Source organism: Convolutriloba macropyga, unplaced genomic scaffold (assembly GCF_964194025.1).
Source record: "Convolutriloba macropyga unplaced genomic scaffold, txConMacr16.3 SCAFFOLD_2882, whole genome shotgun sequence".
NCBI classification, from domain to species: domain Eukaryota; kingdom Metazoa; phylum Xenacoelomorpha; order Acoela; family Convolutidae; genus Convolutriloba; species Convolutriloba macropyga.
The window spans coordinates 14096-25986 of record NW_027451307.1 but is presented as its reverse complement, the minus strand read 5'-3'; the positions used below and the strand labels follow the sequence as shown (position 1 = coordinate 25986).

The following is an 11891-nucleotide window of genomic DNA, read 5'->3' as shown; positions in this document are numbered from 1 at the left end:
TTAGTCGAAACACACATTCAAATGGGCTGTGTAACTTAGATAATATTGCAATGCCTATGTTATAATAGAAGAACGTGCCAATGACAACTAGATTTTCCAGGTAAAATATAGGCTCAAATTAGGTAATCTGATTACATAATTCTGATTCTCATTGGCCCGTGAAGAAACAGAATCTCTTTCAAAACTATTTGGAGTTCTTCCATAATACAGGAATGGTTCAATTCTGTCTTTGAATCTCATCGAGTTATTTTTTCATTTTTGTTTCTTTTCATTTTTCAACTGGCGCAATGCTTTTTCTGGAAATATTTTACCGTGATTTTGATGGATATGGAAAAAAAAGAGGAATAAGGCTTAATTATATTCAGTTTAAAAAGAGAGAGGGTAAATAAATCTATCATCACTTCGCTTAAAGTCAAAAGCTCTGAAACTATTAAAATGTGAAGCAAAATAAATAAGAAACAAACAAATTCCATAAAAATTACAGAAATGAGTTCTATAAAAATTGGATAAATTAGCGCTCGATTGACATAAAAAATTCTCTCTTAACATCCTCCTTTTGTACTAAACGTCAAACAGTTTTCATCTCATCATTATTTCCATTCTCGTCTTCAAATTCATTTTTATGCCAACTGGGACTTCGATTAAAGTGCGTCCTGTTTCGTTCACATATCCATGGGTTGTCTTTGCACATGATGTGCACTTTAAACCAGTGGAATGTCAGATCAACTCCTGGGTTCACGTAGCCGAAAACTGCCGATGGAATTCCTGGGATACCAATTGATTGGCTGAACTCTTGACCTAATGGGCAAAAAGGTTTTTCAGTGGTGAAACGATACCTGACGCTCATTGTCGAAGACCCTTTTGATATTCTGGGCAGGGAAAACTGTCAGGTCGTGTCAGGTCGTATAAATTTTCTTCACTTAGGAATAAATTGGAATCAGACATAATTTTTTTATTGAAACAAATAAAAAAAATCGAACGCCTCGAAAAATTCTGCAAATTTCACCAAAAAGCGAGATAGTTCTCATAATGCGACTATTGCTAAAATGCGGTCAAATTTAGAAGCACGTACTGAAGCTAAGAAAGCGAGTTAAAACCTGTCAATAACTGATTTTCCACGAGTCAATGTATATCCTAATTTTAAAATCTGAAAAAAAAGATGATATTGGAAAATGTGCTATCCAGGCTCCCGGGTAGAGGAAAAATCGGAAAAATATGAAAGATAAGCGGTGTAAGATAAGTTGTTTTTTTCATCGCAAATTTTGTACAAAATTCTGCGGTGAAATGCGGTGAAATTATGTAAATTCACCGCTAGAGTAAGCGCTGATCTTACAAAATTTCACCACAATTCAAGGCTAAAATATGTAATTTCACTGCTATATTGAAAACATATTTGAGTGACTCAATTGCTCTACCTGGGAAAATGTAGGGTGCATTGGGTATCTCTTCCAGGATGTTTTCACGCATCAATGGTCCAGGTCCGAAACCAACTCCAAGTATAACATTCATGCAAATTTTGCTCCAGTAGAATGCCTGCAATTACCTTTTAATCAACCAAAGATGGAAAATTTATTTGAAAAAACCCGAATTTAACTGAGCTGCTCAAGGAAGTTTTTCCAATCTGAATTGCACATGAAGTTACTAAACGTTAATTAAAATTTTGCCGAAATTTTCAGGCGTCCCAGAGTTATCTTTAACTGAACTTTTTTTAGAACAAACGATATAAGCAATACTTCAGAACCAGTATTTGATATTTTCCCTTCAAGGGTTAGTAAGTTATAGGCCATCGAATACATATAACAGTTCGAACCTAGCTCATTAATTTATTCACAAAGTCGACAGCGCATTTTTTGTTCACGTGAACAATTTTTGTTCACACGGGACACGTCCGACGTGAGACGTGGGCCATCTCATGCTAATGAGAGGAAGCAAAACAAACATTTGTCAATGAAAACTACAATGAAAACACCAATTTCTGAAGAGTTCTTACTGATATGGAGTTCAAATTAATGTTGTCATTGCTGTAATCGGCTATTTTGTCCAAATATTCGGCTGGTGTCATCCTTTTGTTCAAATACCCATTTAGCAAGTATTTGCTCGCTTGTAGGTCACAACATCCATCTAAAACAACACATTGCTATAGAAAATTACAGTTAAAGTTTTAATTTGCAAGACTTTTCAAGCTCTTTGCTGACAGTAAATTTTACAGATAATTATATTCAGTCATAAAAATCTAATTTTTTATATTATTTTTTAAATATTTTTATTTTTCGAAATGGTACGTACTAAGGAGTAGGCTTTAGACTCAGCCATTGGTTGTTAACACTAACCAAAACTTTCTAAATTTTGTTCTAAAAATTAAAACTCAAATGGGTATTTCTGATTATTAAATCAGTCCGTGGAATCACTCAGCAACCATTCATCTCTCAAAATGGTTTTAATAAATGTACGACGCGAGATAGCCGAAGTTGGACCCACATAATCGGTTTTCAATTCAAATACATCGTTTTGTTTTTCCAGGAATTAAAACCTCATACACAAATTGAAACCAAATTTGCAGTCGTTACATTTTCAAAACCACATTTGCTAAAAGCAGTGAAAAAGCAAACATTGTAGACAAAATGTAAATAAATCGAGGCAAAATTCGCTATACCCTTGACGCGAATTGCGTTTATAGTAGAAATAGGTAAATTGGCGACTAATCCCTCCAAATCGCGCAAACCGTGACGCTAATTCTTCACCATGGTGTCCTGTTTTTTCAACCCTAATCTTTTAACACCCCATATTTCAACCACGATTTTTTACCCTATAACATTTAGCCCCTCAATAAATTAACCCCTAGATTGTTTCACCCAATTGAAAGTTTCCTATAAATTAGAATAATTAGGTCTCAATCAATTCTATTTAGTCTAGTTAATAGAGATTAAAATCGGGATGAAATGAATGAGGTGTGATTATAATTTTTCAGACCTAAATCATTTCACCCCGATTTTAATCTGTGAATTCATGGCTCATGGTTGTCAATGAAATAAAGCTAAAGACTCAAAAGTTAAAAGCAAAACTATAGCAAATAGCGAAATAGTTATCTCATCTAGTGTCTAATGGGGCAATTAAAATCCTATGATTGGACTCTGATTAGAAACACAGTTTTGCAACAATTAGATAAGAAACTTGCAAAGCTGAGCTGCAAACAAAAATATCAATCTGAATTTCACTTTTAATTTTGTTATAGATACGGTAATTTTTTTGATTTGTTCATTTATGTCAGCTCAGAAAACAGAATTTAAAGTTTAGGTTACTTACTTTCATCTGAAAAGTACCAATTCTTCCTTCATTTAGACCAGGACAGCTTTTGAATTTTCTTGATTCAAATCAAAGTGCAACATATAAGTGGCCTGACTTGTCAAGTGTTCTTTTTCGATTAAAAGCTTTTGACTAAAAAATCCGTCTTTCATTATTATTTGATGTCAAACAAACGCAATTTTTTCATTGCCCCACACTTGAAGTTCAGTAGTTTTTTGTTGTTCAAGTCTTTTGAACTTTAGCTTTCCTGATTGTTCTTTTGGACGCCGAAGTAGATAAAAGATTTTGGTGTTAAACCGATTTCGGGTTGATTCAATTGTGGGGTTAAAGGTCTGAGGGTTGATTATATGCGGGCTTAAATTAAAGGGGGTTAAATAAATCGGGGTAAAAGGAGGTAGAACCTTCCACCATTCGTTTGTATTACATCAAAAGCCGACATCAAAAGTGTAGAAGAGACTAACGAATTCAGGGATTATAGTCAACAAATTTGTCACCATCTTACAAACACTTAAAATGCAAAAACTGCTAACCTAAATATCATTATTTGAGCGTCACCGTATATTTCGCACTCCCTTTTTTTCCTGATCTTAATACATGTTTGTGGAAAACATTGATCATGCTGAGTATATGTACTCAGAACGATGTGATTTTAGTCTTGTAATGTTGGAACTGTGCTTAGGAAAATTTTGCAAACTCCTAATTTCGTTTCTTGAAACTGTCGTAAGGTGTAAATATATGGTTCTTTCTTCCATTTCAGCAAGAACTAGAAGATCGTGTTTTAAAATATAATCAAAATACATTTCCGTTTGCAGCAAATGTAGCCCTTGGTTTTGTTTTATGATCGAACGTGCAATCGAATGCGCAATTGATAAGTTTTTTTTTAGTTTATGCATTAGTGAAAGCACTGCTCCAGAAAAATTACTGCTCTGCGTCTTGGTCTGAAATATGGGAGCGCAGTTTTTTTGACATAATTGAGAAACCCTTTTTGAGCAAACATGATTTATGGTCAGTTAGCAAATATTGCCTTATTTTGATATTCGATTATTTTGGAAATTCAATGGAATTAAAAGTGAAAACCATTTTGAAAGATACCATTAAAATTACTAATTTTTTTATAATTTCAGAGCATTTTCATTTTCCTGCTTATTTTGAGCTATTCAGTGTTCAAAGTACAACCCTGGTGTCTAAAAACTTTTTCCTATTTATTGGGTGCGCAAATACCTGTCCGATATTGATCTATCATGTTGATGTCTTTCCAATAGTTGACAATTAGATGTTTAAACGATTGCTCATAGTATTTTTCGGTCTTCTTCAATCGAGTCACCTGCCATTCTGAGTGCATTTCTTGGAACTGTGTCTCGTATTTGTCCAGACAGTAGTATTGGCTGAAATTGAAAAAAAGGTTGATTTTCAAATAGAATAGATCTCGTATGGCCCAATTCAAAACAAGAGTCACAGAAAGTTACCTCGTACAGCGAACTTCCGCCAATCTGTTAATCAATCATTCACTATGAATCGATGCTGAAACAGTGCTTTTGCCCAAAATTTGTTGGCTAATCTAATCCATGATGTAACTTTTCTATATAAAACACCAAACTTGTTCGGGTTTTTTTGCCTGTTTAGCATGATTTGATAAATTAGCATTACAGGATATCTTAGTTTCCATCACGTGACACTCGGACTAATATCGGGAAGACGCTTTTGAAATTGAAAAAAAGAACGTATTAGCGTTATCTAACAATCGAGAGAAAATCATAACCAGATTATTCCAGAACCGGCTGCTGACTTTGTGGGTATATAAAGTTGTGGTAACATCCGGATCAGGAGTCTTAGACAACAACCCTAGTCTTTTACCGACGGCTGTCGTGCAAGAATCTTGCAAAAGTCTGGTCAGATAACGCACCATCTTGCAACACCTTGCAAGATAGCCGTCAGATACGCAAGAATCCTACAATATAATCTTGTAAGATTCTTTGAAGATGAGCGTTGATCTTGCAAGATTCTTCTAAGTTTTAAGTCTTGCTTCAGAAATTTTTCACGGTGAGTAGTGGAGCTTCTAACCTGTACTGTCGACATTTCCTGCCATAGTAGTTGAGATCAGTCGGTAGCTTGAACTGAAGTGACTCCCAATTCTCAGAGGGGTACACAGACGCAGACACGACAAAGTGCAGCACTGAAAAAGAAAAAAAAAACTAGCATAGGGTTTCGTACCATGCTAAACATGTTAAATTTTTTCGTTCAGATAGTCTGGGCGAAAAAATAGTATGCCCGGAAATTTGAAGAGAAAGAGGCGAAAAATCTTGAATTAATTCAATTTGGGGAGCATCAGTAATATTCAATTTTTTTCAAGCAGGCAATTCTAATATTTTTAAGTGCCAGAGGGGACTCAAATGAAACTCGATGCAAAACATTTATGTCGCGTATTAATACTGATAAAAAGCACTAGGAAAAGCAAAAGCAACCAAAATCAGTTTTTCCTTTCAACCCGTGCTTTTTTTAAGATTTTTATACTCAAAGTTAGATTCCTCAGAAAAAATCAGAACACACTTTACAAAATGGGAAGTAGCATTGGAAGGAACAGAAGCAAAAGGAGATGGAAAAATCAGTTACGTTTGTCAAAAGCTATTCTACCAGCAAACGATTTTGCAAACTTCTGTCTGCAAATTGTAAAAAAAGGGACAAGTAGGCTCAGTAATGTGCGTTCGCACATAAAGTTCCGACCCCGCTCATCCGCATTTTTGGCATAAATGTCCACCAAATGAAGAACAGATAGAAAACCCCCCAAAATTTAAGTATTTTTCAAAAAAATGTGAACGAACAAAAAGTTTGCCTCAAACGCAGATAACTCAGTGGAGTGCAAGATGCCGCATTAGACTGATGAGATTAGCCATTATTAAGAATGCAAGTCGCAAGTCAAGACAAACAACAAAACTAAAAAACAATAAAAACAAACATTAATAACATCCAAAACTTTCTTTCCATTTTTAAAAAAATTATAAGCAAGGTCAAAATAGCGTCAGATAAAACTGAAGCTAAACCAAACCAATTGTACATCAATAAAAAAGATATGGGACCACTCCATAATAAGGTTTGTTAACAATTAGACAAAAAAGAAAAAAAACCAGCAAAAAAATGGCTTAAATTTTTAAAAACAAAATTAATGAAAACCATTAGATAGCAATTTAAAACATCCAACTTGTTTGTGATCACATACGCTTCTATAAGAGAGCATTATGACCTGTCTTCATTCAAGTTTTTATGCATTTACAAAATAGAAAAACAAATAGAGACATCAAACAAAAATTCCAAAAAAACTTGCCAGAGAACGCTGTCGAAGCCGTAAAGGAATCTTTTGCTCCTCAAAATAAGTTCAATTAAAGCTTTCTGGAACGCTGATGATGTGTTATGCGGGCCCACTTAAATAAGAATAGGTAATAAGTAGAGAAAAAATCAATAGAGCAAAATTAAGTAACACTTTTGTTTTTTTCGAAAACAATTAATTTCAAAGTCATGAAAGCCATTAGCTACAAAAAAATAATTAAATAGGTTCGTATGTTCCTCCAGGGGAAGCGCTTGTGACCTGTAATTATTCAGCATATGTCCTATGGCTAAAAAACGTCAAAAATAGACACAAATTAAAAATTAATTTAATTTTTTTGCAAAAAAAACCCGTGTCGAAGCCAGTAAATTCCTATCAAATTCTTTAAAATTATCAAATTTTGTACACTTGCAACTTCCATTGACCAAAATATTGTCATATGTGACCTGTAATAAACAAGACTAGGTGAGAAATAGCTTAGGTAACAAGACAAGGTAACAAAGTCATGAAAGCCGGCAGCTATCTAGTCAAATCAGAATACAAGCTCATATATGATTCCATAAAAAACAATGAGACCTGTAAAAATCCAGGAAAATTCAGGTGACAGAAAGGACAAAGTAATAACGACAGTTAGAGACAAATGTAGAAAATACATTTAAATTATTCGAGAAAGGAGAATCGAAGCCGTTAAAACAATAATTCAAGATTTTAGAGACTTTTCTATGCTCAGATTTTAAAGACTTTTATATGCTCAGTTTAATTTTTTCGAGCGCCCTTAAAGTAATAGGTGATCTTTCAAAAAGGTGACAATGTGACAAAATGAGAAAAAACGAGAAATCCGGAAGCCAGAAGACCATAACATAACGCTCAAAAAAGATTAAACTTTTATTCAAAAGAAAGAAGAAGAGGAGGCATTCTTTTTTGCTGACACTAAGCTACAACTTGACCAAATTAAGAAGAAAAAAGTCGCAAAGTCCAATAAGCAATTGTTTGTTTAAAAATCAAACATTTTTAACAATCAAAACGACCAAAATTTTTCGAGTAAAAGAAACTAGATAAATTAATTTGCAACTTCTTATGAAGCCAACTCAACCTATCAACACTGAGCTTTATGAATTGTTCTTTCTTTAATTGACCTAAAAATTATTGAATTTTTTTCAAAAAAAGACCAACTGATTACGATCCGAATGGTGTTTGTTTTGTAACGGTCCAAGATTTGACCAAAACCAGCCATGCTATTGCTGTGCGTCCACTAAGAACACGCAATTGTTTCGAATGTTATAGATCTAGATAATTTTTTGGTTAGAAGATCAAAATCAAATGCTGATCAAGACAGAGAAATATTAGAAAAAAACGGCGAAACTTTAATTCCAGAATACTCTCAATGGAAGTGGAGGCAAGCCTAGATCCCAGTGTAGTTTACAAAGATTATGTTATTTGTTTTTTGGTGTGTATTTCAGACCATTTCAATCAAAATGGACTAAAGAAGCTTATTCCGGGCAATATTTGATGAAAAAAGCGGAATTTTGAAGTTTTTAGCAAACAAAATTGGATCAAAATAGTCAACAGCAATCTTTGTCCTTAAAAAAACAATCAGCAGTACTATTGGAGACCATCTTTGCAAATTTTAGCAACATTGACGAAATTTTAAGCATAAATTTCCAAAAACAGTGAATAGAAATAAATCAAATCGGTCTAATTTCACAAAAGTTTAAACCACGATATCTCGCTCTAGAAAACAAAAATAAAAAAATAGTTTTCAATTTCTACGCTGAACGAGGTTTTAATGATACTACTCACAAATTTCCACGATGAATATATCGATTGGTCAAAATTATCTGAACAAAAAACCCAGTTGAGTATATAGTTCCCCAACCTCAATAGGGATCTGAACAACTAACAAACTCTGATGAGATTTTGTTTAGGAAAATTGATGCGGTCTAGATGTGGTTGCGCACATGAAAGTAGATTACCAACTCAAGTAAATTTCATACAAGAATAATCATACATTATCAAATATATTATACTGATGTTTTAGTTTCCAAATCCCAATTTTTCATTGTGTATAACCAATTTTAAAGCAGTTTCGCAAACAAATGTACAAAACAACAAAATTCTATTTATTTTTGTTGGTAAAGAAGTATTTTCCAAAAAACTAGAAAAACTGTACAATAGAACTCGGGGCTATGTTTCAGTTTTCAAACGCTTAAAATTTGAGTTTCTTTTTTCCAACTGATCAATTTTCAATCGCTCAAAAAATTACCGATAGTAAGAGTTTTTTACCATATAGTTTTGTTAAATTGTGGAAGTAACTATCTCTAAACGCATTTTTGAATATATCGATGAATATATTGATCGGTGAAAATTGTCTGAACAAAAAACCCAGTAGAGTATTTTTGAAGAGATTTTGTTTAAGAAATTTGATGCGGTCTAGATATGGCTGTGCACATGAAAGTGGATTATCAGCTCAAGTAAATTACATATCAAAATAATCTCACAATTTCAAATATTTTATACTGTTGTTTAAGATTCGAAATCCTTTTTTTTCAACGTGAATAACCAATTTTAAAGCAGATTTGAAAACATTGGAATTCAGCCTATTGAATGCAAGCAATAAGATAAACAAACATCAAAAATTCTATTTACTTTTGTTGGTACAGAAGTATTTGCCAAAAAACTAGAAAAACTGTACAACAGAGCTCTGGGCTATGTTTCAGTTTTCAAACGCTTAAATTTTGAATTTATCTTTTCCAGCTGATCATTTCTCAATTTCAAAAAAAAATATGGTTAGTAAGATTTTTTACCATATAAATTTGTCAAATCTTGGAAGTAACTATCTATAAACGCATTTTTGAATTATAAAAAACCTCAATATTCTATACAACATCTATTGAGTCAACCAACCCTCTAACGTTTAAAATGGACGATAATTCTGACTAATACAATGGACGATGCATGGTGTCCTTTTATCTTCTTTTCTAACCATGATTTGAGGCAATTGCGAAAACATACATTTTTTTTGCGCAACCACAATTTTTTTTCTTTAAAAAAAAAATTCTGTGCTAATTTTTTCCCCAAATTGCTAAAATGCTTCTTCCAAAACGTTAAAAAAATTGACAGGAATCAGTGTATTAATCAAATTTGATTAAAAAAAATTTTCTAGACGTGCCCCCTTACTGATTCGTACTTGGAGCTTGGTCAGGCAATTAATGCATTAAGTTCAAGCAAAAATTTATCATTTCAAATCATATTTTCCAATAACGATTTCAAAAATCAATTAAAACTTTGATTAAACGTCCTAAAGAAGGGCAATGGAAAGCATCTAGTGTTTTACTCTCCTGAAATAGCTAATTATTAAGCCAGATTTTACCGCAACAAAATTTAGACAGTACGTGGTCTTAGAAATGAACAGTTTCTAGATAAAAAAGATGTTAATGAGGATTGAAAACGAACTCAACGGCTTCTTTTGGTATCCCACAATGAGTGTAACTTTTCGAGTGTTTTAAATTTGATGATCCTGTCCGAGAGACCGTCAGCTCGTTTTTCGGAATTAATCACTTAGCGTGTAATTACATTTTAGGTGAAAAAAGCAATCATTTAAAATAGTTTGTTTTCTCAGTGAAAAAGTAACAAAAAACACTTTGCACAAAAATTCTCAAATAAGGGTAAATTTTTGGTCTTCTGTTGAAACTTATACTGGCTGCGAACATTATAATTTGAATGTGCGGCATTGGATGTTTATTCTCTTTGAGATTTCAAAAGGAACCCTTTAAAGCTTCTCATAGTTACCATAATTGCAATTAATCTACCATGACAACTATTGTAATAATAATAATATTAATAATAATAATAATAATAATAATAATAATAATAATAATAATAATAATAATAATAATAATAATAATAATAATAATAATAATTATAATAATAATAATAATAATAATAATAATAATAATAGTAATAATAATAATAATAATAATAATAATAAAATAATAATAATAATAATAATAATAATAATAATAATAAAAATAATAGTACTAATAATAATAATAATAAAAATAATAATAATAATAATAATAATAGTAATAATAATAATAAATTGTTTATGGTTGGTACAGAATCATTATCTTTAATTTTACAATGACTGCAAAAATAGAACATTATTGGGTAAATCAATAGCAATCGCATCAACCAAGAGCACACTATTAGGTCTCACTGACCTGTTTTCAAGTGCCTCTAGCGTAAAATAATTCACTATCAATACCTATTCACAAAGGGTAAAACAAATTGTTCATTATTAAAAAATTGATGTAAATTGATTATTGTATGAAAAGACCGTTGATTGACCATGTAATTAAGGCCGGGATAGCTATAACTGTCCACTTAGCAGGTTCTTTTTAGATAATTGAAATCCGGATTTGATTTTAAAAAAATTTACCTGTATATATTGCATATAAAACCACTCCAAAATTCATGATGCAGTTTTAGATTTAGAAGTTATTTGACTTTATTTGGAATTGTTTACAAACACAAGCTCGTTAAATCACGTCAAGCATTTCAGTGATGCTTATTGAACAGCGTTCATTTCTTCACAACAGCAAATAGAAAACATCCTTTGACATTGCGTAATGACCTTCTATAAAACATGGATGTTCTCTGACGAAAACTTAATTTACCTCACCTTAAGGTCAGATGAAGGAGTTCAATGATTCTTGACACGAAACAGCCGAAATAAGCTTCTAATTGTTCATTTAAACTTCAAATTACTATATTAAATCTGTGAAAGGTAATAAGGCATATATGCCATGAATTATGTCATGAGTATTAAATCACAATAAGGAGGCTCGGTAATGTGCGTTTGCGCATAAAGTTCCGACCCCGCTCATCCACATTTTTGGCATAAATGTCTACCAAATGAGGAACAGATAGAAAACCTCCGAAAAATTCAAGTATTTTTCAAAAAAATTGAATATGAACAAAAAGATCGCTTCCAACGCAAATAACTCAATGGAGTAAAAAATGCCGCATTAGATCGATAAGATCAGCCATTATTAAGAAAGCAAGTCATGACGAAAAAAATCAAACAACAATAACAAAAACATTAATTGCATCCAAAATTTTTTGTTCATTTTTTAAAAAAAAATTATTAACAAGATCAAATTGGCGTCAGATAAAACTGAACCTAAACAAAATAACTTGTAGTTCACTAGAAAAAAAATGGGACCACTCCATAATAAGGCTCGGTAACAATTAGAGAATAAAGAACAAA

General features: G+C 32.2%; 1 protein-coding gene across 1 annotated transcript; it reads right to left on the bottom strand.

Annotated features, from left to right (window-relative positions):
* Positions 1–332: 332 nt before the first annotated feature.
* LOC142356548 (uncharacterized) lies at positions 333–11177 on the bottom strand. The gene is made up of 6 exons (XM_075408435.1): positions 11061–11177; positions 5365–5476; positions 4525–4688; positions 1991–2121; positions 1416–1533; positions 333–798 (listed from the first exon to the last, which is right to left on the bottom strand). Exons 1-6 carry the CDS (start codon positions 11095–11097, stop codon positions 569–571), a joined length of 792 nt encoding a protein of 263 aa, XP_075264550.1. The 5' UTR covers positions 11098–11177; the 3' UTR covers positions 333–568.
* Positions 11178–11891: the final 714 nt, after the last annotated feature.

Bases quoted from the DNA above. Each gene is read 5' to 3' on its own strand.
- LOC142356548 (XM_075408435.1), bottom strand. From the start codon at position 11,097: ATGAATTTTGGAGTGGTTTTATATGCAATATATACAG. The intron at 4,689-5,364 runs GTTAGAAGCTCC...TTTCAATTTCAG, and splicing joins AGGAAATGTCGACAGTACAG to CCAATACTACTGTCTGGACA. The intron at 799-1,415 runs GTAGAGCAATTG...TTTGCCCATTAG, and splicing joins TGCACCCTACATTTTCCCAG to GTCAAGAGTTCAGCCAATCA.